This window comes from Oxyura jamaicensis, chromosome 7 (genome assembly GCF_011077185.1).
Source record: "Oxyura jamaicensis isolate SHBP4307 breed ruddy duck chromosome 7, BPBGC_Ojam_1.0, whole genome shotgun sequence".
Classification (NCBI taxonomy): domain Eukaryota; kingdom Metazoa; phylum Chordata; class Aves; order Anseriformes; family Anatidae; genus Oxyura; species Oxyura jamaicensis.
Genome location: NC_048899.1, coordinates 19,703,834 through 19,730,239, shown reverse-complemented (window position 1 = coordinate 19,730,239; position 26,406 = coordinate 19,703,834). Strand labels below are relative to the sequence as shown.

Sequence of the window (26,406 nt, the reverse complement as noted above, 5' to 3'; positions counted from 1 at the left end):
TGCAGGAATAGTAGTACATCAGCAATTTTTTTTATGCCTGCCTCACTTTTACAAATGACTGCCTCACAGCATAAAGATTCACACTTGTACTACCTAAGTATACCTCTTTACCATGTACTTACCCTCCTGTTGGTTCCCTCAAATTAGCCTAGCTTGGTTAAGAACAGCAACACTGAAAAACATCCCTCCAACATCCACTTATGCATATGTGACGTTAAAATTTTAGGAGGAACATCCCACAGTTCTTTGCTGCTGTAAACCAAACCCTCTGAATTCTTTCCCAGAGAACTACACAACTTTTTGGTTTTAATCTGAATATATAAGGTAAAATAATGACATTTAAGTAGAACTAACTGGTATCCAGATCTGAATGTTACTAGCAATGCAAAAAAATGCATCAGCTGGACTTCAGTATATGCTAACATTAGGTCGGGAAAATGGAAAGTACCACAATGTTTTTTCCATGCATGAAAAAGACTTCAGGTAGTAATTCAAGCCTAAAGCTGTTTTCCCTGTATTTACTGAAATGTTCACGTGGTTATTTCATTACAACAGCTGCTTAGTTTTAACAATTAATGTGCTTCTTTGTCTAGAGAAAGGTCACGTACACATATTATGAGCTTGTCTTCGCTCGTTGTTTCATTTCATATTAATTTACTGTCAGTTAAGTTTGAAATTTATCTTTAGAAGTTGAGGGAGTTTCCAGTGAATACTTTGCAAGCAAGTGCTTATTATTCAAACATACTTGAGATTTGATTTCTAGAAGTAAAAGTCTTTTAAGCATTGTACTTACTGTGGCAAAATGGGGAACAGTTTTTTCCCCTCAGAAAAACTATACAGCATAGGGAACACAAAGACGTGCTATTTCTCAGATGTGTATAACAAAACATGGATAAAATAGAGTTCCACTTGATGATGTCCCCCAAATTATTAAACCTGATTTGCTTAAACTTGCTAAAATAAGAAACTGTCCAAGTTGATAATTTGCTGTGCTAAGTAGTATATCCTGTGGTTAGGCCTGCATTTTCCCTCTGAATTTTCCAACACATACAATCTGAATTTGAAAACTGCGTATTTCAAACCGTTCTACAGAATGCAATGATCCTCAAGAAATTCCTTGTTGCACTGTTTTTGTTTCCTAATTAATTCTCTGTATATTCACACAATATGCTGAAATAGTAAAGCAGGTTATAGATTTAATTTCTACCATATAAATCTTGAGAAAAGGCATTCACATTATCTTAAGAGCAGCCTGCATTTGTCCTTGCTTTCGATGTATAAAAATCTATTTCAGGAAATTATCTATTATTATTCACTTCTTTTTCTAGAACACATTTATCATCTCACTATGCTTTTTACATAAAAGACTTGCCTCTATCAGCAAAAAATGACATTAGAAGAACACAATTGAAAAAAAAAAAAAAATCCAAATTAAACCTTACCATCTGCATTGCTCTGTCTATAGCAGATTCTCCTCCAAAGCCAGAGACTCCAATGTCCATGCTCACATCTGCTCCAGATCGGAAAGTTACCCCATTGCCATTTTCAGTAGATTTTACAAGACTACTTAAACTACCAAAAAAAAAAAAAATTATACAGAAAGAAAAGAAAGGAAGCTTGTAAAACAGTTTCTTCTAGTTATCCTTCTAAACTGTAGTTGTTACTTGGAATTATTGCTGGCTATAAGCAAGCTAATGAGGGCACCAGCTATTATGTTCCAGCATTAGTTCAGCAGTTCTTCCCACCTGTTTTCCCATTCAGAATGATCACAAACATCTTTTTATGTGCCCATGCAGACATGAAATAGGCTCAAGAAATTACAGTTCACCAAAATTTAACTACATTTTGACTACTCTTACTTCAATGTTGATTTATAGACAAATGTATAAATTCACACAGAAGTTCAAATTCATTGAAACTGATAAAAAATGAAGCTGCAATGGCTTCTACAAATGTGTAAATATAATTCCAACAGCACATATACTAAAGATGCATGCAAATCATGAATATACCTAAATGACACTGTTTTTGTATATGCAAATGTTCAATCTGCATAGAGATTTACAGTGACCACAACTACATATTAGGTTTGCATGAGAAATGCAAACAAGAGAACAGGAACACTGTCAGGTTCAAAATAATAGGAGCAGCCGAAGGTAGTAGTGAGTATCTAAACAGCAGACCTTCTACCAGAACTCTGAGCACAGAACTTCCTAAAACCATGAAACTAACACATCCACTGCAGTTAACCTTTGAATTCCTTTTGCCCAATTTGCCTAAATTGAAGGAAGACAGCACTATTGAAATACTGTTTCCATTTGTGTGTCCTCACTGGAGGTGGCTTGTGCTGAAACTCTTGTCTACAGCTGGTACTGTGTGTGTACACTTTACCAGATGGTCCCCCTAGGCACCAGCTGATTCAATTTTTTAAAAACTTCAGTCTAGGATTCTCATATATAGAGAAGTCCCATGTTAAGGTAACAGCTAAAACTGAGGTAACTGCAGTAAATGGACGAGTTAACAGGTTGAAGAAGGAATTAACAACAGCAGCACCACACCATGTTTATGGGAGAAACAAAAACTGTGAATCAAACCTCTCAAACAAAAAACTGAACTCTCCATTTCACATGGCCTCACTTATATGAAAAGTACAGTTGAACAGTAAATTTTGAGCCAGTGCATTACAATTTCTTCTTGTTCACTGTCTGATGATGCAGAAAATTTCCTTTCGGCAAAGCAGAAAGCAGGGAATTTTAGAGATAAGCTTAAAAATCTCTTATGAACACTTCATTCTGTAGGGTTGATTTGCATGAAAATTTTGCCCCAATTTTACGACATCAATTCATAAATTTAATTTATTCAGTGTAGTCATTCGGTGAGGAAGCAGTTATAACTACATCCATATGACTGACTACAATGATTTAATCACATTGATTTAAGAGTTACTGCTGTGAAATCTGTGCAAAGACTTTGAAGACTTTATGACTTTAAAAACACATAACTGGCTTAAAGATAAATAAAAATTTTAAGCATCAGGTTGTAACATCTTTTTCCAAATAAATTATTTGAAACCATTACAAGTCATTTTACTTCATCTTCCTTTGATTTAAAGCATCAAATATTTTTAAATTATATCTCAAAAAGCTGGTTTTCACTGAATGCTATGACTGTTAGGAGTGCAGGAACCTGCAAAAAGCCCCGATTTCTCAGACACGGAAACAAAGGTTCACTACAATTGCTCCATGTATTTTTAAACAGATGAATATAGCATTGCAGAAGAGCTCAGCCTCCAGTGTTAAAAAAACTGTTTGCCAGACCTGTCTTTCTTACACATTTTTAAAACAAATTAAAACATAAGTAACTATAGTCTTTTGTATCCTTCTGAATTGAACATCCAATCTGAGATCAGGTAAACAATTTTCTCTAGTTCTCATTATTTAAAAGCTAATTTGGAATGTGGAAGAGTTTGACAACAGCCGCTGTGTTACTGCTTGGAATCAAAAATCCAATCAAATTGCTGCAACACTGTACTTCCCATATTCCAACAGAATTGGCATAAGACAAACAATGTGAATTTTTTAGAAATATTTAGGTGCAAACAGATTTTCAGTGTTCAGCCATTCCAGCTATGTAGCCTTTGAAACATACCTTGGTAGTTTCGGGAGTGCTGGTAAAACAGAGCCTGTTCGTCTGTAGTTGAAAAAGCCTCCAACCGCTAACACTCCAATTATAATGATTAGTATGACTGTCAACAGCACTGCTACTGCTGCTATCAAAGACAGAAGAATAAGCAAACATTCAAGCAAACATAGTTGACTGTAAAAAAGATCCCAGAGAATTAAAAGCTTTGCCTTCCAAAGGTATCATAGTGAGTTATTACACAGCCTTAGCTCAAAACATCAAGTGTAATATATACTCGAAGCTTACTTGTTCCAGGAGGCACTCCCTTTGACAATCCTATTTCACAATAATTCCCAGTGTAGCCATAAGAACACCTGTGAATATGAGTAGAACAGCTGAATGACTGACTTTAAGTCTAGGATCTCATTGTTATTATTATATTCTGTAATATTTATCCACATGCCATAAATTTTAACTCCATGCTTAGTAATGATATGTTTCACTGACTGTAAAGATGTCTACTATCCGTTTAGAATTAAAAATGGAAATAAATGCCGAGTCAGAAAAAGCTAGTCACTGAAGGCAAAAGATTTGATTTCAGTGGCGCATTGGTGGCACCTAGTGGCTGTTCCAAGTTACATTTACTGAGTATTACTCTTCATACAGGTTTGCCCTCATTTTTTTCCCCAAACATATGCATTGATTTTTTTTTTATTATTTTTTTGCATTACATTTTCCCAACAGATGCATCACTTACTTGCTGATAGTTTTATGCTTCTATGTGTTTTTTTGTTGTTATTACCAACATAGTGTTGCCAAAGTACGGCATCTTCTGAAGCATTTCCAACACATTTCAAAGCCTTGAATTGTTCTGTGTGACTAAATCAGCACAATCTGATGCAGGACTACCCTAACAACATACTGACTTACTTGCATTTCGGAAGACCACTTTCATCTATATAGCATGTTCCTCCGTACATGCACCTGCATGCTGGTGGCATTGTGGGAGGGGATTCAATAGCTGCAAAAATTGAAAGCCACGTATACGTTATCAGGACATCTTCAGCCAAATAAATTATATCACATAAAATGTTATTTATTTCCACAGACCTTATGTATACAAACTTACAGACTACCTTCATTATTAGCTTTGCTTTTTTTGCACATATTTGCTGCTATTATTATTTTTTTTTGCCAAATCAACTTATTTTAATTGAAGTAAAACCTCTTGTCAGAAAATAATGGCTTATTCAGTAAAAGTAGGCAGAAGTAACTCAGTTATAGGTGCCACTACTTTATTTTGCTTGTGCAATGCAGCCCACCACTCCCCTTCAAAGCTGTCTATTCAGAAACCAGTAATACTTCACCTCCTTCGCCCAAACTCTTTGACCCAAGCAGCTGGAAGAGTTATACAGAGGACTAAGAAGTATTGATGCAAGTGATGTATTTATTATTGCAGAAAAACAGTGGATGGAAGTAAGTTCACAGCAATAAACAGCAAATAGGAAATTCCTTCAACAGTGTTACTGATCCTTATTTAAAGTGTATTGTACACTTCCATTACTATTACATCAGTTTACTAACTCCTTCCTCTGCAGCTCACACCTTATGGCAATAGGGAACAGCATCATCACTTGTTAAGAAAATGTAAGTCAGGCAGAGGTAAGGTAGTGTAAAAAAAATATGAAATCTTATCTTTTAATACAAAAAGAATTCAGAGAAGATTAGCCATATAAAAGATGCCTGACATAATGCTGTAAGATGTAAATTATTAGAGAAATGTTGCAAGGATAAGGATATACTGGATACTATCCACATCACTGTAATCTGGGAGTGCTAAAGAAATAGAAAACTTGCAGTGGTATACTTTCTTCTCAGGAAAGGCTGAGCAATTCTATGCAATGCAACAACCAAGCACTAACTTCTAGTGCTTAAAAAGGTTATCCAGTATATGATAACTACATAATGAGAATAAAAGCCAGATGACCTGACTTAAAAGCATCTGCTTTATCAGCCAGATCATCCCTCCATATGTCTGATTCAGTAAAGTACTTGCATTCTGAAAGCAAAACTTCCTTTGTTTTTATTTCAATTTTCACAAATTATTTTACCTGCATCACACTCTGTGCTGCTGCCTTCTACAAACCGAGTCCCTTGAGGACAAGCACAGGTGTATCCCATTGGTCTTAGCAAGCAGAGGTGGCTGCAGACATCTTTACAAGGATTAGGCACTGGAAAAAAAAAAAAAAAAAAAAAAAAAAAAGTGATAAAGGCAGCTGAAGAAGCAATTCAGAAAATTCCTGAGATAAGGGGGAGCAGGGGGACTCCATATCAAACACCAAAATTCTGAATCTAGATCATTTTTTTAAAAACAAGTGATGTCCAAACACCACATTTCCATCAAAGCCTTTTGTCTGCATTCTTCCTGAGAGGCCATGGCTGTTGAAAGCCAGAGGAGCACCAGGAAGCAAAGAAATAGAACATCTCTAAGCAATGGGGAGCTTTCTGATTCTGAAAGCTAAAACATTCTTGAAAACGGGGTGTGTGCTGGATGATCCTCTGGACATCCCTCTTGTGATTACTACAGGCATGTGATAGTTGAAATGCCCCCCTCAGGGGCTGAAAAAATAAATAAAAACACTTTGTACGTACCAGGATAAACTCATATTGTGACTGCCACCTCTATGACAGTTCCAAGATGGAGGGTAAGAAGGGAAAGAATGTGGCCATGACCCGTTACTAAAAGACTCTGAAGAGCAGTGTAATATTTCATTGCTGATTTGATTTGGGGTATGTAGAAAATACTTGCGAGACATCCATCCCCCCCCCGCTTTTTTTTCTTCTCAAATTTTCAGAAATACATATTATCACATTCTGATAAACACATTATTAGAATACTAAGCTCTTTGAAAACATTGGTACCAACTTCAGTCTCTTAGCAATGAATGGCTCATCAAGGATGCTGATTACCTACCTGACTGATTGTATCTATGCTGGTGATAGATGCGCACTTGAGTAAGCCACGGATTTACGGTCAACACTTTCACTTTTTCTCCACTTCCAAATTTATTTTTCTTCCAGACTTCTCCTCGTTCTTTAGCTATCCAATACAAATGGCCTTCAAAGACATCAAGGCTGTATGGACTGCCTACTTCTCAAAGCAACCAAACAATGGACTGTCAGCAAGCACATCTCTAGCAGGAGCAATACAACTGCTGTTCTTCTTCAGCTAAATATATCATCTAATCTTTCATTTTATGACATTCATAGCTGTAGATATATATTATCACATGGCTGACCAGTTAATGTAGTTGTTCCTGCAGACCTCTTAATAATATACATAAGAAAGCAAGAATCCAATTTTCCACAAGGTCCCTAGGTTAGTCATGTAAGGTACTCTCAGGTAATCTAATACCATGAGCTCTGAACTTGGTGTGCTCTTTATCCCTGTGTAAAGGAGGAGAAAACACTACTGAGACTTTGAAAATCTAACTCTACTAACGCTCTTGAAAATCTAACTCCACACATGAAAACCAAGTGCTTGTTACCACACACCTTGGTTACTACTACATGGATTCCATAGTAAATTCTTACCTCCGTGTAATACTACGGTTCTGTCTGTCCCATCAGGTCTCATGGATTCAATGATATTTTCTTTAGAATCGCTCCAATAAATCCTATCGTTGTTCAAATAATCAATAGAAAGACCTGTTGGCCAGCCAAGGTCTTCAGAGACCAAAGTTTGTCTTTGCTGTCCATCCATCCAGGCACGTTCTATCTTTGGCTGCCTTCCCCAGTCAGTCCAATACATGAACCTGAAAGGACACAACCACAATTTAGCATAATTCAGAATTTGGTTGCCACAATCATCCGTTGGAGATTCATGGAACATGTTAGTTGGGGAACATAAAGCTGCCCAGCAGTTGATGTTTTGCAGGTGAGATTAGCAAAGTCCTGCTGAGTTAACTGAACAAGCATGTTTCAATGACAGAAGATAAATACCAAAGAATGTTTTCAACTTGTGACCTTACGTGGAAGAGAGTGGTTTCAATGGCAATTTCTCATTCTCACTGGAAGAAAAACAAGTGACTATTCTGGGCATCCATGAGTCACTGTAATGCTGCAGACCCCAAGTGACTTCAAAAAACTGTGCTGCTTCACTGCAGCCAGGAGATGCACATATCACAACATGCTGTGATCCATCATTTAATACAAGATGGAGCGAGCTGTTAAATGTACCAGCACATTTACATTGTTTTCCATTGAAAGTGGATATTTCTGTACTACTTGGAGCTAGTAAAGAGGTTGCCATTAATTTCCCTATTTCAGTTGTAATAGAGAAATTTTGGAGCACACAGTATTACAGAAAGGAGATTTTTATTTGGCCTACCTGGTGTCATCACCAATGCAAGCACCTACACAAAATATAAACCTAAAATATGTTCTCATGTATACAAATTTCCTGACATTAGTAAGAGGAAAACCATGAATTTAATCAGTAAAGTACTCCCCTACTCCTTACTGTAAAGTTTACCATTGTGGGGTTTTGGTACTGAATGGCATTGAAAATAATTCTGGGAAGTCCTGTAGTACTTACCCACTTTTCGGATTGACGGCAATAGCTGCTGGTTGATCCAGAAGAGAAAAGATAAGCCATTTTCTGTACCGTCCATCTAATTTTGCCACCTCTATACGATTAGTCCCTGAATCAGTCCAGTAAAGATGTCTGAATTAAACAAAACAGAACATTCCAAAATTAAATAGCTTATACGTGGCAGAGGAACAAAAAAATCTTCAAGAAAAAAGCTACATCAAAATCAAGCAAAATTAATAAAATGAAACAGAACTGATTACATCTGAACTTTTTCAGTCTGGAACATCCAGTTCCTAGATACAGGAGTTTAGGAAATGTGATCCACAGGCTCGCTAGTTTTCTCCTCTGTGAAAGTTTCTGTAGCTGCCTCTGTTCCCTGTCAAATAAACATCACTGAAGCGATGCTGAAAACTTTCATTGTTACTTTTAAGTACCAGAGAAGGCTAATAAGCATCTTTATAGATTCAGTTTTCCAGGTAACAATCAAGTTCATTACAAATAAAAATTTATCTACCATGCAGTTTATGGGGCAACTTTGAAGCCATCCGGTATATTCGTCCACAGCTTCTTTCTAGCTTTTTGTCTTCTCACAGAGATGTTAATGAATAGTTACCACGTTAGATGCAAATGCTTTTAGTCTTTACAAATAGGGTACTTGGTCCATTCTTCTTTGGACTTAGCTTATCTTTATCATCTTGCCTATATTTTTTTCATCTTACATAACACACATAACTCACTCAGTAGTATTTACTCACTAATCACACACTGCCTTCTGATGGAGTAAGTTATTCCCTAAGTGTCTTGGGAATGTGAGATAATACTAGAGTTCCAATTTTGCAGATAGGCAGAACTAAGTGCCTCAAAACAGTTTTGATATCATGTGCAGACACTTAAATTTGATTAAAAAAAAAAATAAAACTCTCAACATTGCTCTGGAATCAGTGTAACATTGTTTGCAGTACTAAAGATGCTAGCCTCACCATGATGCTCTATTCTTTATCTTATAACCATACAGATTTCAAATACATTTGATAGAATTTATTCATATTTGTGAATTGAAATTCAGACACTCCCTTCCACCCTCAGAGACATTCAGTTTTCAGATGTCCTGCAGTTCACAAAGCTAACAATGAAATAACTTGAAAGCTGGAGGTTAGCCCAGGCTTTAATACACGTATCTCATATTAAAAAAAAAAAAAATGCTAGAAGATGTAACTTTCCACTTGTCATGAGTGACAGAATTTTTCAGGCTAGTGAATCTCTTCAGCCTGCCAGACTGGCTTTATTCTGCTCTAGAAATCAGCATGACATACTTTATGAGCAACTCCCTAACTATTTTATAGAACTCATCACCTACCATAGCATACATCACCTAACACAAGGAATCTCAATAATAAAAGCTGTGTATCAGGCCCTGAACTGGAAACAGAAGTCTTTCTCCAACCTTTGCCTACTCATACACTTGAAGCATTAAAAAAAAATCTCTGTTGCCATCATCACAATTCAGCATTAAGTGCCACCTAGCTACAATCCTTACAATCTTAAGCACCTTCCAGTCATACTCTAAGGATATAAAATAGAAACATTACTAATCATAGTTGATAACTATGTAATACAGGGGAAGCAGATGCCTAAGCTCCTTCTTTTAGTTTTCAGTTTTCCAGAAAAGTCATGCTTTACTATGATCTTCACACCATTCTTCCTCACCCTATTGACAACATCATCAGGAACATCCAAAATTTGTCAACCACATTCAGAAGACTGACTCATCTCTATAACATCTGCCCATTCAACTTCAGAATTCTGACTACATTTCACAGTTATTATTTACAAACATCAAGGTCCTCTCAATATTATATCAAATGAACTATAGCTATGCCTGTCCAGGACAATCTTTAATAGTTATGTTGTGAAGAAAAAATAACACCATCAACATATGAGTCAAACTCACTAAAGTTATGCCCATCTTCTCATGAGTTCTTGGATTTAAAAACAAACAAACAAACAAACAAAAAACAGCTAAAGAAGAGCTATGGTCAAAAAAAAAGGAGAAGAGGAAAACTTTTTCAGGCAATTACAAAAAAGTAACCACTGAGAAAAAATATATAATCATCAGACTTCAGAGCAGCTTTGCTTTGGGATTAGCTCATACAGCACAAGGCTGATAAGAAACGAGCAAAGGTAAGACACAAACTCATTTATGGGTTAGGAAGGTCTCCTAGCTTCTTCTCTAAAGCTTACCTGAGTCCTAAAAGAAGAATCCTTCTGATATGAAGGCCAGCATATTATCACCTAACTGACACACAACTGATCTGCCAGCTGTGGAGTAATGTATATTTCCTCAGAGAATACATGGTGCGGTCAGCAACACGCATTTGACCTATTAACTGCTGTCCGGGCAAACAGAACTTACTATAGGCTTTTGAACTACTAATTTTTATTTATTTATTTATTCAGATATTTTGAAACACAGATATCTTCAGATATCTTGAGACACAGAGAATTCATAAGGAATAAAAAAAAATGGATTTTGCACTACCTGATCAGACCCTTGACATACTCCATCTACAACATTTTTCTAGCTTATCAGCGCACTTACCTTCCAACCCAGTCAACAGCCAACCCATCAGGATTAACTATGTATCTGAGATTCAAATCAACTTCCTTTGTAGGATTGTTTCTACTGCTGTCAAATGTGGGCAGATAGGCACGTTTGATGGCTCCAAACTGAGAACCCTGCCCCAGAATGCTGAAGTACACAATACCTTAAAAAACAAATCAAGGATCATTTTTAATGTCTAGCCATTCCTTATTTTTTGAAAATCCTAATCTTTCTGAGCCTCTTATTTCAAGAGACTAGTTCAATTTTTAAATTAATAAAAATGCAGAATATTCTGTTTAATTACATTGTGTTACTGCACATATTTTTAAGCCATTTAGTTAAGAAGCACATCTAAAATCATCTTGGCCTAGATTATCAAGAAACACGTGTTACATTTTTCAAGAGGAGAGGATTTTAGCTTTGAACCCTTTGCACAGAATTTTGAGCTTAGATCAGTTCTTTCAAGACTTGAATCAAGGTTTGGGGACTGGCAGAGACAGAAGAGAAGAAAGGGGTTTGTTTATAGCAATCCTCTACTATCGCATAATCCTAAAGAGTAACAATTCCACAGCTGAACTCATATCAAAACAAAAGGAAAAACAGAACAAAAACTAGCTACACCAAAGCAAAGTATTAAAATGAACCACACTGATGCTTAAGAAACAAGTAAAGGGGATGGGCACATTCAGCCAAGACATGGCCAGTTAATCTAGTTCGATTTTGATTTCCAACATAAATTAAATCCCTGTGCTACTGACACATGTCTTTTTAAACCAACTACTGTATGGGGGAGTAGTCATGTTCTACATATACTCACTCAGGCCTATTCCTTCAGGGTCCCAGTCATAATCCAGAGCTTGGATGCGCTCCTGGTTATCAATATAGTCAGAGTATTGTTCTGATGAGATATTGTATCTTCGAATCCGCACGTTATCTGGCAGCAGTAACAATGGAGGATTACCTAGAAAATGATAATTAACTTAACTTTCATGTATTTTTTGGAAAAAACAGATGAAAGTAATTTACATTTAAAACTAAATTCATTTTTTCAAAGGTTTTCAACTGAGTAAGAGGCAGAAAGGACACAGGGCCACTTCTAAAGCTTCAGAGCTTTATTTTTGTTTTAATTAAAAAAATAATAATAATAATTAAAAACACTGGACATGCTTACCAATGAAAATAGTATTATCCTTTTCACCATAGACTTTCTGCAGCCATAATCACTAAGGCAAAAATCCTTAAAAAATCTTGAACATCACAGTGTTGGCATGCTGACACCTCACATCTCAAAAATGGAATGCAGTTACACACTGTGCAGCTCACCTTAACCACCTTGCCAAATGGGGAACAATTTTGGTAACTATAAATAAATTGCCAGTATCTTGAGTCAGGAGCTGTCTCAGTTCTTCTACCCAATGTGTCTATAGTCAGAAGAATGCTTTCCTACCTGACCACAGGTTAATTTGAGGTTAGCCTCAGTACTCTAATAACTTGATTATAGTCAAGCAGGAGTAGCAGTCCCAGCTGGCTCACTGCTAGTGAGAACATGCAATTGTACAGCCCTTCTGTCAATGACGAAGTCCAGCTGGGAGTCATGGACATCTTCACAGAACCCAGGAGAAGTGAAAAGGCATTCACCTGGGAAAAGATCTCATTTACCAGTACCTTTTCCAACTAATAAACCTCAGTCTATGAAGTGTTTATCTGAATACAGATCCTTTTCCCCCTAAGGCATGCACAACTATGGAACAATAAGGGAAGTGACTCCATTCTCTAATAAGCATACAATTCACTGCAGAAATTGGCAGCTTTACCAACACTATACAATTACAACAAAGAAAAAGACCTGATATTTTATGTGTCTTCTGAAAATGCCTGATTATCAGGCCCACAGCAGACACAGGCAAAGGAAGCCCTCATTTATGAGTGCTGTGAGCTTGCACTACAAAGAGTGATACAGTTCTGGGCACAGATAGAAGTAGAACTTCAGGCACAAGCAATTTCACAATGTTATCAGCTACAATCATGTTATCTTCTATCACTGACCCTTGAAAATATCTACATGTCTAGAATATCTAGATGATTCCTGAATAAAACCTGTGAAGAAGGATTTTAAAGAACTAGATCTGAGACACCAGCACAAAAAGAAACTGCCAAGCAGAAACCCAGGTACCATATTGCTATCACGCATCTCTGAAAGCTGCTACAGTGTAAGTACTTTTCTAAATATGATGTTGTTTCAGTCTTTTATATAATACTACTGTGTTGTCAATTTTTTCTTCAGCTCTGTATTATTACTACTCAACTATTATCTTCTGAATCAACTGTCTACCTATTCAATGGCTGTCACACACTGTAGTCACTGCACTGAGGTATGTCAAAAAAACTAATGATTGAAGTTAAACATGGGCTAAAGTCCTTCTGTCTGTGTGCATCGGTCCATGAATTACAAATAAGCAACCTGTCATCAAAGTGCCTTTGATTTTTACCAGTTTAATGCAACTTTCTTCTGATGCATTCTTTTGTTGCAAAAACCTAAACTTCAGGAACAGGCAGCATTAATTTCTTTCTGCTGACATCCACAGGATAAGCAGGCTTTTGTTTTAGAGAAAATTTCAGGTGAAAGGAAGGCAGTGATCCAAACCAAAATATTATTTTTAATGTTTACAATTGGAAGCAGACATGAACATTTATCTTCCTGATTATGGAATGGGTAGAATACACAGATAATGTTGGTTTTCGTTATTCCCTTCCATAAGAAAAGATTATTGTATTCAGTAAGTTGCTCTACTTCACTTGCTCTTTATGGGTGGCAATCAATCTTGCTGTCAGTTAACATACCATTAGCTGCACACTGCTTCCCTTGTTGGTCACCCACAGATCTGAAGCCATCTGCACAGAAACATTCATAGCTTCCTTTGGAATTTTTGCAGTCCTGGGTGCATGTTCCGAAGATCTCACATTCATTGATATCTACACATAAGCAGAGAAAAGATACCTAGAGTTTAATCTCTCCTTCCACATCCTAGCCATCTTTACTCCATGAAGCAGTGGACATCCCTTTCCCACATATGCTAAAAGATCAGTGATAATAAATTATCTTTAAAATCAGCCTTAGTTTTCTAACAGAACTCCTCATTGCTCATTTAATGTTCAACATAAGTCTTAACTATAGATTGCTAACAACTGCATAGCTCCTGTTCCACAGATTGTTTTTAAAAGACATTTTTCATTGTGTATTTTTGTGCTAGATCACCAAGGAAAGACAAAAGATGAGGCATGACTACCATGAGATTCAAGAGCAACCCTTCTTGAAATGTTGACGCACAGATACCTAGTCCCTAAGAAACAATATCAGCTGGAAGGACAGGGAGGAATGTCCTTCGATCGTGTTTAATAAAACTACACAAACTGTCCACAAGATCCAGGAGCAATGAACAGAAGTGATCTTGTCAAGATACTGAAATGGTAACCACAACCACACTATACTGCATAATCACCACCAATGGCCCTTGAGTAAATTCCTCCATATTTTATCTGCATATAAATAAGGCAAAAACATGGCACAATAAACCTTTACTGAAGGTCTGTTCTGAAACAGAACCAAATGAGAGTGTAACCTTCAGTAAGTTTTCTATTAATAAGGAAAAATAATAGCAAATTTCCATCCTTCAAATTGCAAAGATACAACTAAACCTATATACCAAAAAGCAAGAACGTATACCCACAGCTAACAAAAGCCTTAAAAAAAAATAAATAATAACTGCAGAGCCAGCTCTTTATTGAATGAGGCCTGGATGTTAGAAAACATGATCCAGCAAAATGATTTAAGAAGATGTGGTAGATGTACAAACATCCTGTTATAATGCAGGAGTGAGTAGTCATATTAGAATGATGAAGTGACAGGTCATTGAATACTTATCAGTGATATGTTTAGAAGAATGAAAATACCATCACAGGAGTTTCGGTTAATTTCACTGGCCTTGTACCCTGGTCTACAGGAACAGATAAAGCCTCCTTCATTCAAGTTGGTACAGTTATGTTCACAGATATTTTCTGCACAGGTTCGTTCTGTTCCAGGATCTGAAAAAGGTAGGAATTAGACAATTACAACCATTAAAAAAATGTGCTAAGTGATAATAAAGTGATAAGGAGGTTGTAATTTTGATCATTATTGTCTATTTGAAAACCATTTTCAATGGATAATGTTAGTTTTCTTTCTCTTTTTTCCTAAGTGAAATCCAATTAACGTGAACATCTTTTCTCTAAGGCAAACTAAAAAAGGGTGGTAAAGGTCAGTCAAAAGAACTTTCAACTAAGAATAGTTTCACTATAGAAGTAGGTGAACAGGGTCAGAGTAAGAGCCATGAACATCCAACTCACCTTCCTTAATAGAATCTGCAGCAATTGCAGAAACTAAGACACAAGACTAACTCCTACCTTTGCCAACCAACCTCTTTCTTACACAGTCCTTTCTAATCACCTAAACAAACCATATTTTCAACGGCTACCGTATGTGTCACAGACTACATATTACCTATGTCTGGAAATTAGAGAAGATGACAACATACTCATCCAGTACCTAATCAAAAGCCTAGTGAAGTCAATACAGGTCATTGCACCGAATGCATTGCCCTTTAAAGAAATGCCTATAACAGAAAAGGTAAGAGAGGTATAATAGATATTCTGTATCAAATAGAAAATTATATTCTTCTCAAATAACACACAAAATGATATTGATTCTGACATATTCTACATATATACAAAGTACTTTAAAATTCAGATTGTATCTAAGTAGGAAAGAAATAATATATGTTTTTTGACAGCATGAGAAAAGATAGAAATGTATGACAAAAACATTACATTAAGCTCATTATCTCCAACACATACATCCCAGTCCTAATTAATTTTAAACATCTCAATTCCATATATATGTAGAAGCATAAATTCATTGTGTAGACAAATACATAGACACGGAGTTTTTCTCTCAACATCTCAGGTTTTTGATATTGGTAATGCGAATGTTATCATCTGACCTGCATTCGTATCTATCCACAAACGGTAGAATGCTGACTGCTAGGTGTCTTTGATTTGCACTGTTTCAGATCCTTTTAATATTTTCATCAAGTCATTGTAAGGTTATATTACCTAAAGACCATTGGGGATAGTATGTGAAACAGCTACTTAAGAATGGACTGCACTATAGGATTACAAGTTATTTGTGCTTTGCAAGCATACTGGATCGTAATTCACTAGTGCATTCGTTATTTGGCACACTTTCAGCTGAAGCCATCAAAGCCTGGCAAACTAAAATTGCAAGTACACGCTCCTATTACTACTCTACTACTCTCTATACGTTGATACAAAGAGAGTTAGATTTTTATTTTTATCAGATATCATCAGAATAGTCTCTCGCTTCAAAGTTCAAGTCAAAGTTTTTGCATCTAAATGGCTGTTAGTAGATTAATGAAGCATAATTAATAAAAGTTGTGCATGTACAGAGGAACTGAGAGGGCCCTCAGCCTGAGTAATAGCTGTCCCTATAGACTTCTGTGTTCTGTCTGTAAACAGGACAATAGAAGCATCTCAACGTATTTTTTGTTTCAACAGGGCTGGAGCAACTTCTATGGGTTCAGGGTCTGCCCATGAATAATTCTGTAGCTTGGCCTATGTCAATTCCAATTTAACTATCTGGGTGTTCTTGTCTCCATAATGCAACACATCTAAAAACAAGATTAAAAACAAGATCAAACTCTTTTTTGTGATGCATAAATGCTATACGCCTAAAAAAGATTGTTCAGAGCACTTAATTTCTTAGGGCTTTTTCCGCAAAGAAAGAAAAAAAAAACATATTGTCATGGCTAATCAGATAATCACAGCATGGGGTAATTCAAAATTAATACATCTGATTATGCTATCCACGAAGAAACATTTATTGTTATCAGTTTCAGAAATGTTTATTTCAATAGCATTGTAATTTTTTATTCAATTGATGTTGTTACTTACTGCAGCCCATTTCATCAAAATGGTCTCCACAGTCATCATAATTGTCACAGACATAATGTAGCGGAATGCAATTTCCATTACTGCACTTGAATTCTTCAGTTGTACAAGGTCTTGGGGTTGGTTCTCTACCTACAGTTGAGAAGAGAAACATTCCTCTGTCAAAACTTCAGTGACACAGTACCAACAGACAGCACTATTACACATTGCTAATGAGGAAGCTGATGCAATCTGGTAAAATAATGACTAGAATGACACTGCAAGTCTCTCATAAAGCTAAGCAAGGGCTCCTGACTTCTAGTCACACCCCAATGAACTGAAGAAGCCCTTTCCATTTTATGGAGGTGGAAGTTAGAAACTTCCTGTTAATAGTTGACTGAACTTTTTTTTAAGAATGCAAACTAATTGATACCCTTTAACTCCATACTTTATACATCTGCTGCAGACTTCAAGAGATTGAGTTATTAGTAAAATATTAATTTTAAGAAAATTTTGCAATAAAAGCCAGCAAATAAGCGAGCTTTTATTGGTTGCTTAATAAGTAATCAAAACTATGATAAAACTATATAATATAAAAATCAACACAGTCAGTAAGAACTACCTCAGATATCTGAGGGCAAAACCCTATTGAATATTAACAGAGCTTCTGCAGGATTTGTCCCTTAATATTGACTCTTACTATGTACATAACAGTGCCATGAATTCAGAAGTACCCATTTATCTATTTTTTTAAAATGTCCAATATCCATCCAATCCTAACTTATGATACAGCCAAACACGTTTTTCTTTTTTATTTCGGACTTCATTGTAAGTAGACACAATTGGGCTAGTATTTATAATAAAACACAATTTGATTTTGAAAACCATACCCTTTTTCAGGCAAATCATTGCTTATTTTTGCTACTTACATGGAGACCTGTGAACACATAGTACCAATAACAAAAGTTCAAATTATTTCATATTGAGCTTTAGTTGTCATATACTTATGTGTGATTTTGACATTTCTGAAGACCTTCAGTATTACTAAACACATCGCAATTACTAAATCTCCTATTTGCTGCTAAATTTTGTGTATACATACAGTGTTCCTCTTTTTCATCACTTCCATCTCCACAGTCGTCTTCCTGGTTGCACAGCTCATGACTATATATACAGCGATTGTTTTCACATCGGAAACGGAACGGAGATTCACAAGCAATATCCACTAAAACCACAGAAAACAAGTCAATCACACTGATACTTCATGCCATGGAGTTGTGAGTTATCAGTTTTATCTTGTAACATTGATATGTTTCCCATATTTTAGAAGACATTGCAGGGGCATTCAGACCCAAAATAACTTTCTCTACATTTTGGTGATCATATATCAGGCTGCTATATATTTTTTGTCAGACAACAGTATATTATCATTGTCCAAAGGCTCATGCTGTAACTACATATAATACTGAGGTTTCTAGGTTTGTTTATGAAGGAAAATCCAAAATGCTAATTAATTGTTTATTTAATTCATAACTAACACGAATTGTTTCCATTACACTTCTAACACCTCATTTTATTTATTTATTTATTTAACAACTAAGGTAGGACTCCTCATCCATATTTACAAAGATATTCCGACAGTACGGACAGCTTTAAAGGCTCACCTTTGAGAATATAAATTATCTGAATTATATCTTTAAATGCAACTGATGCTCTTATTTTAAACATTCCACTTGAAAGCATAAAGTACTATCCTTAGCTCTTTGATATAGTTCTCCCTACTTTTGTAACCACATATATAAACATCTACAATGAGAAACATACTTAGGAGGATGAAGTGAACTTGCATATGAAGCAAAGTTCTCAGCACCCATCCTCAAAGTAGTCAGTGAGAATCTCTACTGAAATTAAAATATTTAAAATTTATTTTCTATTTCTTCTCTTTATTATAATTATATATTATATTACGCTTTTTTTAAATTTTAATACAAATTTTCTCTCTTACAGCAAAGGTGAAGTTCTTCATCAGAGTCATCTCCACAGTCATTGTCACCATCACATTTCCAGTATGGCTGGATACAGACATGGTTTTTACATTCGAACAACATGGGTGGACAGTATGTACCATTAGGATATCGTGTTGCTGAAAAAAAAAATATTAAATGAAAATTTTGTTTTATTTTTGTTGTTGGTGGTGTTTTTTTTCCCTGAAAAAGACTCAGGTTGATCCTATTATTTTTTTTTAAATACTCTTCTCTCCATAGTAGGAGATGCAGTATGAGGCACTGCAAAGATCTACAGCAACAACAACCTGCAAAGACTAAGGACTTATTGGAAGCCACAATATAAGTAATTCAGGTTCAAATGAATATTGAAACAACATAAATTACATTCCCAGAAGCTGAAAATAAATTGTCACGAATTTTACAAATGTAGCTTGAAGCTGTTACTGCTAGATAAGTAAGAAAGGTAAATAATGTCACTGGCACCAAACCTGAATTACCCAAGTACCCATAAAGTATCTAAACATAGGTTTAAAAAATAAAAATAAAATAAAAAATCTGTTAAATTTGTGATAAACTGAACTAGATCAAAGAAAAAACACATGACTGTCTTAATCCACGTAAGTAAAACATATCTTTGCCCCTTCAGTGGCTTCTCATACACATTTTCTTCCCCTTAAGAAAAGCCAAATATTGTGTAAACACAATTCTGAGAGATTAACTATCACAATGCAAATTCCAGGACTTTTCTTCACAGTAGGTCAATATATAGAAGGAAGATGTAAACAGAGAAGTATTTGCTTTCACCACTACTTTAGGAAACTCTATACACTCCTTTGAGTATTAGAAGAACCCTTTCCATTACAGAACCTTTTTAGAATGGAAATTGTGGATCTTGCAACATGAGTGGAAATAGTCAAGAATTTTGATTCAATCATACATCTATCTTCTGCTGGACCACGTAAACACATTAATTTCCTAGCAGTATGATTGTGTTTACAATTAATATAAGAGAAGGCAATCCATTCATATATTTAAAAGCTGATTCAAAACATTACACTCCTCAATTTTTACTGACATCACTGAGTGTTGCAGAATTCAGTACCTCTAAGGAGTCATCTCAATCTCACTTAAAGAGACAGAAAAGTGCAAGTCTTTCTGGAAGTGAGCTCAATGAGCACCGATTGCAAAGCTTGAAACTCACGACAAGTTGTCTCATCAGAGAAATCAAGGCAGTCTGCATTTCCATCACATCTGAAGCGCTCTGCAACACAGTGTCCACTATTACACTGGAAATAACCAGGATGGCAGGTTCTTAGCTCTGAAAAGATCCAGAAATAACTGTTGAAATGTTTCCTTGTTCAAATCCATATAAAGTGTTTATTTTTTGAGATCATCCAATGGAAGACTGCAACATCCCAGATAATTAAAATATTATCTGCTACTTTTGGTGACCCAGTCAACATTAAAGATGCTTCCCATGAAAGATCATTTTGCAGAAAAAAATACTGCTTTAGAAACAAAAGTCTGAACATGTAAAAGGTCACATCCAGAAAATACACACCACAGTCACGTTCATCTGAATTGTCTTCACAGTCATCATCATGATCACAGACCCAGCGGGAAGGAATGCAATGCAAATTGTCACAACGGTATTCACTTTCTGTACATTCACGAGGACCTTAATTTAAAATCAAAGTAGAAATGTGTAAAGTTTCCCCTCTGTAGATTTAAACATCCACACCTGTCTCATTAAACCAGACAGAAGTTGTACTAGCTAATAATGTTATATAATCATTAAAACTGAATGATACTTTAAAAGCCTGTCCCCATACTCCTGCCATTTCGTTCAACAATCTATGTCCCTTCTTGACATGGAAGAAGTATTTGTTTTATCACAGGAGTAATTTTTATTCCAACTCCGGAAAAATCCAGGTTTGTTGCTTTAGAAACTATATACTCCTACCTCTGCACACAGAGCAGAATTCAAATGTCACTTCCTACTGGAAAACAGGAATTTGTTTTATTGTGATGACTGGATTTATCAGTGTTTTTACATATTAAAAATTCTTCCTTGCAACATCACTGTGATAGCTAGCAAAGAAAATACAGCTATACAATAAAGCACTAAATGATTGCTGTTGAGATCTGTCTGCCCCATTCTCATAAGAAATAGAAGGATAGTTAAGTCAAAAGCTGAACTACATCATGACAGTCAAAAAAGAACTCACTGCAGTTGCGCTCATCAGACTGATCTCCACAGTCATTATCTCCATCGCATTTCCAGCGCAGTGGGATACACCGATGATTGTCACAACGGAAATCTCCAGAAGGACTGCAAGTCATCTCTTCTGCAGTGTACACAGTTTGCCAACAAAACATGAGACCAGCACACATTAGCATAGTCTTTGAATAAGATGTAATGCACATAGAAGTAGACAGAGATGTTTGTGACAAAAACTGGGCTAAGTACTAGAAGAGTGATTAAGAAACAGCTGAAATAACTATATAGAACTGAGATGGAGACACACAGAAATAAATTTCATGCTATCAAAGGAAAAGAGGGATCAATCCTGAGTAAAGGAGCATGGCTTTGTGACATATGATTTTACAATTCTACATGCAGAGAAGAATAATTACAAGACATCTTGCCCTCACAGAGTGTTAACACTTTTGAGTCTTTTCTGGTTCTGATGTAGTGATGTAATGTCCTCTAAGCTTTGTGTAAAAGTGTATGAGAGGTTTCAACACAAATGTAAGTGTCTGGGAAAGTACCATCATACTTCCCATACTGATGGTTTCAGCAGTACAAGAGGTAAGTAAATGGAGAACACACTGACAGTTTTAATAGTCTATAATAATTCAGCTCAAGCAAAATATTTCCTAAATGTGAGCTGCACAATGAATCACTGCACATAGAGGTTTTCCTGAAGACAAATAACTACCAGGGTAATTAACTGACATAAAAAAAATCCCAGGTACATTATTACTGAAAAGACTTTCAGAAACTCAAGATGTTTATAACTTGAATAAATGTTTTTGGTACAAAATTATGTTGAAATGACCTCCTTCTTCAGACATACCACAGCCTTGTTCATCACTGTTGTCCCTGCAGTCATCATTCCCATTGCACACTGCCCACAGTGGTATGCAACGGTAATTGGTTCTACAGCTGAACTGTGTGTGGTTGTCACACCGATAAGCAGGGCCCACTGAAACACAAGAGGCAACTGTCAAGAAAAACCGTACTTGCTATCCTGACTTTCAAAATCTGTCAAAATTTAGTCAGCTCCTTCTACTAAAAAGAATTATCTGCTATTTCCAGTGTTGTAAAAGAGACAGTAGAACATACATTTTGTGGTATCTTTTCCAATCCATGCTTCTTGTATTCAGCGTACACTAGAAACCCATGACAGATTCAAAACATGTTCAATGTGGTTTTCCCTGAAGTATTTAGTGCTGGTAATGGTGTCAACAGGAGCCCCAAAACTGGAAGCAAGGGAAAGCAACTTGTCCTCATATGGAAAAGCGTGGTTCCAAGCTCTTCCAGATGACCAGTGACTCAAAGACACATGCTGCACATAGGGAAGCACCACTGGTAAATGTAGTCTATGCTGTTTTGCATTTGATCTGCTTGTAACTTTTGTTTCCAAATCATGTGCCTATCATCTGGAGAAACTTCAGCATCAAGAAACAAAACTCTGTTTTCGTAAAAAGTTTGACCTATGTCAGATTCTAAGGTAAAAATTGGTGAACTGGCATTCCCTGTTTCCACACAAGCAATAGATCATATATGCATATTATCTTTTTCACAGAATATTTTTAGGGACCAAGCACATGAAACTGCTAGATTCAGGGAGGTCAGAGTGAAACACTATCAGTTCTCGGTAAACCAGCCAGCATAAGCAAGCTTCTTCACCTTCAAGAATGAGAAAGCAGTGCATTATCCATATAGAATCTACGTTTCCTAATACTGTTTACTGCATATTAGCAACTTGCAGAAAATATTCCTTTCCAATAAATTTTCACTCTCAGAAAAATTAAGTAATGCAGTTTGCTTTGCATTCGGTGCGCCATAATTTAGGCAGCTTCCTCCAGCTAAATGCTTACTACATTCATGGAACGGCTCATCAGAATTGTCGCCACAATCATCATCCACATCACACTTCCAGGATCCTGGGATGCAGCGGCCATTGTCACATTTAAATTGGCCTGGGGGACAGGTCCTACTTGCACAGTGAGTACTGTCTTCATCCGAGTTGTCACCGCAGTCATCCTCTCTATCACACTGCCAGGCTTCTGGGATACATCGTTTATTGGCACATTGCCACTGATGGGTTTCACACTGGTGATTAGCTGAAAGAATACAAATTGGCTATTAGAATGCTGAAACTTACAGGAACAGTCTGCTGCAGCAGCCTTAGGTCAACTGGGCACTTATGTCTACATCACAAACTGGAAGAAAAAGACAGTAAAACTCTAAAACATCAGCATTTACTTGCCCAGTTGAGATACAGATTTCTAATGCCACACAGCACATTTCCCACAGGCATTCAGTCAAGCTCACTAATGCTCTACGTTATTCTAGGAATGAGGCAGATACTACCTTCTCCTAAAGCGGAGAGGAGTAAATCTAGCACTCATATACGATTGAGACAGGGGCTCCCAGTTACTTATTAGAGGAGTTACGTGACATTCTGGTTCTGGCCGTGCTATCAACTTAGATGCAAACTGCCTGATACACCTGTTCCTCTGAGCATGAATGAACATGCCAGAAAACATAGACAACCATGCTAATAACAGCTCCAGAACTTATAAATGTACATCCTCTGTCCCCAGGGGTAAAGCTTGTTACGCTAAAATTAGTGGTACCAGTGAACTGGGGGAGATCTGAAGGTCTATGAAAATAGGACTTCATACAAAGCATCTAGACTTTCTATGTTTCACTGGATGCTACCCTACTAACTATTTCACAAGTACTGAAAAACTCTCCAAGAAGAAATAATATTTTAAGATTTCCATACATTTTCTAGACTAAGGGATTCTAATCCCACACACATGATGATGAGCAGAAGGAATGATATAGACCTAAACTAACTTAAAGTGTATGCGGTACATCAAAACCAGTGATGTTATGGAACTGCCACTTTATACTTATTAAATGATCCCCTGTGCCATACTTTAAAGCGCAGCTATTTGAAACTCATGTAAAATGAACATTTAATTGTCATTGTTAGAAACACTTTGCTTGTGAACGGCAATGAAACTATCAATTATACAACCACACTGTTTTCTTTTTCCTTTATTTTACTATGCTTGCAACTGCCAGAAGTACATTATTTATAAACAGAAGACTAAGGATGTGCTTCTTAAGTTAGGTCTAAGTATGTGGCATAGGACAGGTTTTTAAGGCAATAACATTATTCCACAAGCATAATTAGGCTCTACTGCCAAAATTCTGCCATCATAAACAGCTCTCCAAAACAATCTTCCCACATGCACTGGGTTTTGTGCAATGTGAAGTGTGAAATTAATTTGTCCCATCATGCAAAATTCTAGAATATGGGGAAAATGAGCATGCCTGATGGACTGATCTGTGCATTAGAAAGGCTTATATTCCTCATATTCATCAGGGCTTTACTCTGGACAAAATGCAGAGGGTCCTACCTCCAGTATCTAGTAGCTCAGGTTGTAATTTACATCAGTGCAAATTACCTTAAAGGTACAGAAAGCATTTACATTTTTTATTTTTTTTGCTCTCCTCTACCCTGCTTTTGCGCTGTCGTATATTGCTCTAGTAGGTGCGAAACTAGAGAATTAGGACCTGCATCTCCCTGCCTAACCTCTTCCTCTGTAAAAAGCAGATGATAACAATACATATTGCTTACATGTTTCCTACTGGCAAAACTCACTTAAAATGATTACTGGTAACATACCGCAAAGTACAGGATCTTCATCTGATCTGTCGTGGCAATCTGACTGGGTATTGCACAAGAAATGTGGACTTGTGCAGTTCCCATCGTTACACTGGAACTGACCAACAGGGCAGTATCGGTGTGGACAGGTAGGGGGCTCATCAGAGCCATCTCGACAGTCCCTCTGTCCATCACATTTCCACCAGATAGGAATACACCTAACAAAGAGAAAACAATGTTTTCTTTGTTGAGGAAGCATCTCTACAGATAAATGACCATCCTTTTACAGCACAAAAGACAATCTCGTCTCAGCCTTATTTCTCAAAACTTCCAAGACATCTTGAATTTCACATCTTGTTTCATATATGCTAACAAAACATGCCAGAAAGACTGTCTCCAGAAACAGATGATACTGGTAGGCCACTAGAAGTAAGTTCGTAGCAAATTAATTAATAAGGATTGAATTTTAATGTGTATTTGTGGCAACCATCTCTTATGCTTGTGAAATCAATCTTCAATTAGATTTTAATGAGGTAACATGTTAATAATTCACCTGCACAAGAATTTCACTAGGGATCATCATTGTAGTACTGCTTCAAAAGGCCACCCAGTAAGGACAACTGCCTCACAGGTTCCAGAGCAATACAACATCAACACAGCAGCTCTTAGGCCACAATCCTCTCCCCCAACACACTCGTCTCAGAGAAAAGGAGAAAAGGGTTAGAAATATGCCCCCAGATCAGCTAAATGGCTTTGCTAGGCCATTCACAGACAACACATGTTTGGCAGAAAGAGATACATGGCAAAAATGTACAAAAAAAAAAAAAAAAAAAAAGAGAGAAAGGTCCAGGTTTGTTATTTCAACTGGAAATGGTTTATGGAGTTTACATGTTTCTAAAAATCCGAACTTTGCTGCATTAGCAATGTCATATTAGGAAGAAAAAAAAACATCATTTAAACATGTAGTCTACAAATATTTTTCCAAAATGGAAGCCTGTCCAATCCTGGCTTTGTCTTTGCTAGCACATCACAGAATCATAGCAAAAGCAGGAGGAATACCCTTTCATGCCCTTTTGAAGAGTCTTAATTCTATAATGTATATTTAAAAAGGCATCAGAAAAAGATGTGCAGTGGACTTACCTCTCAGTGTCTGCACAGAGAAATTGGGTGCTAGAGCACATTGGAAGGCAGTGTGCTGTATTGCCGAACTGGACTATCATGAAGTTATCGGGGCATTCGCAGGAATAACCCTGACCACCAGCTTTGATTAGACAAAGATGGGAACAGCCACCATTGTTGGTGCCACAAGGATTATTAACTGGTAAAACAAGCAAACAAAAATATTACTGTACTTTGCAAATCCCAGGACACAAAGGTCTCAGTCAGTAAAAGTCTCAGTCAGTAAAAGACTCCTCTAGTACTATATTGAAAGCTTAAATGTAGTAAGCTGTAAAACAAAACCTAGATAAGTAGGTGCTCCAAAAGAAATATTTATGATTTCATATACAGGAAACATATACTATTCAGCAAAGACTTACAAGAAACTAATTTAAAATGATGCACTCCCAGTCTGATTCTATTTAAGCAGCTAATCAAAGACCACTTATATATGTAAAATAGAGGACTACATTTATTCTGTGGATTTTATTTCCCTGAGCAAATGCAAAAGCTTAGTGTACTCAGGACCGC

At 36.4% G+C, this 26,406-nt stretch overlaps 1 protein-coding gene across 8 annotated transcripts in view; it reads right to left on the bottom strand.

The window, feature by feature from the left end:
* The window catches only part of LRP2 (LDL receptor related protein 2), a 121,016-nt gene that overhangs the window by 5,736 nt on the left and 88,874 nt on the right, over positions 1-26,406 (bottom strand). For 5 of the 8 annotated variants that reach the window (XM_035332177.1, XM_035332175.1, XM_035332181.1 and 2 more), the window contains 22 exons: positions 25,858-26,035; positions 24,739-24,935; positions 22,913-23,158; positions 21,886-22,014; positions 21,034-21,153; positions 20,367-20,483; positions 20,007-20,123; positions 18,805-18,942; positions 17,902-18,024; positions 16,824-16,952; positions 14,769-14,900; positions 13,659-13,790; positions 11,635-11,778; positions 10,815-10,980; positions 8,219-8,347; positions 7,216-7,436; positions 6,596-6,775; positions 5,733-5,852; positions 4,552-4,642; positions 3,928-3,995; positions 3,649-3,769; positions 1,443-1,572 (listed from right to left, as the gene is read on the bottom strand). In XM_035332177.1, the coding sequence (XP_035188068.1) occupies positions 1,443-1,572; positions 3,649-3,769; positions 3,928-3,995; positions 4,552-4,642; positions 5,733-5,852; positions 6,596-6,775; positions 7,216-7,436; positions 8,219-8,347; positions 10,815-10,980; positions 11,635-11,778; positions 13,659-13,790; positions 14,769-14,900; positions 16,824-16,952; positions 17,902-18,024; positions 18,805-18,942; positions 20,007-20,123; positions 20,367-20,483; positions 21,034-21,153; positions 21,886-22,014; positions 22,913-23,158; positions 24,739-24,935; positions 25,858-26,035 (3,128 nt within the window). The remainder of the gene's footprint in view (positions 1-1,442; positions 1,573-3,648; positions 3,770-3,927; positions 3,996-4,551; positions 4,643-5,732; positions 5,853-6,595; positions 6,776-7,215; positions 7,437-8,218; positions 8,348-10,814; positions 10,981-11,634; positions 11,779-13,658; positions 13,791-14,768; positions 14,901-16,823; positions 16,953-17,901; positions 18,025-18,804; positions 18,943-20,006; positions 20,124-20,366; positions 20,484-21,033; positions 21,154-21,885; positions 22,015-22,912; positions 23,159-24,738; positions 24,936-25,857; positions 26,036-26,406) is intronic. The other 3 variants (XM_035332178.1, XM_035332182.1, XM_035332180.1) reach the window with 2 other exon arrangements.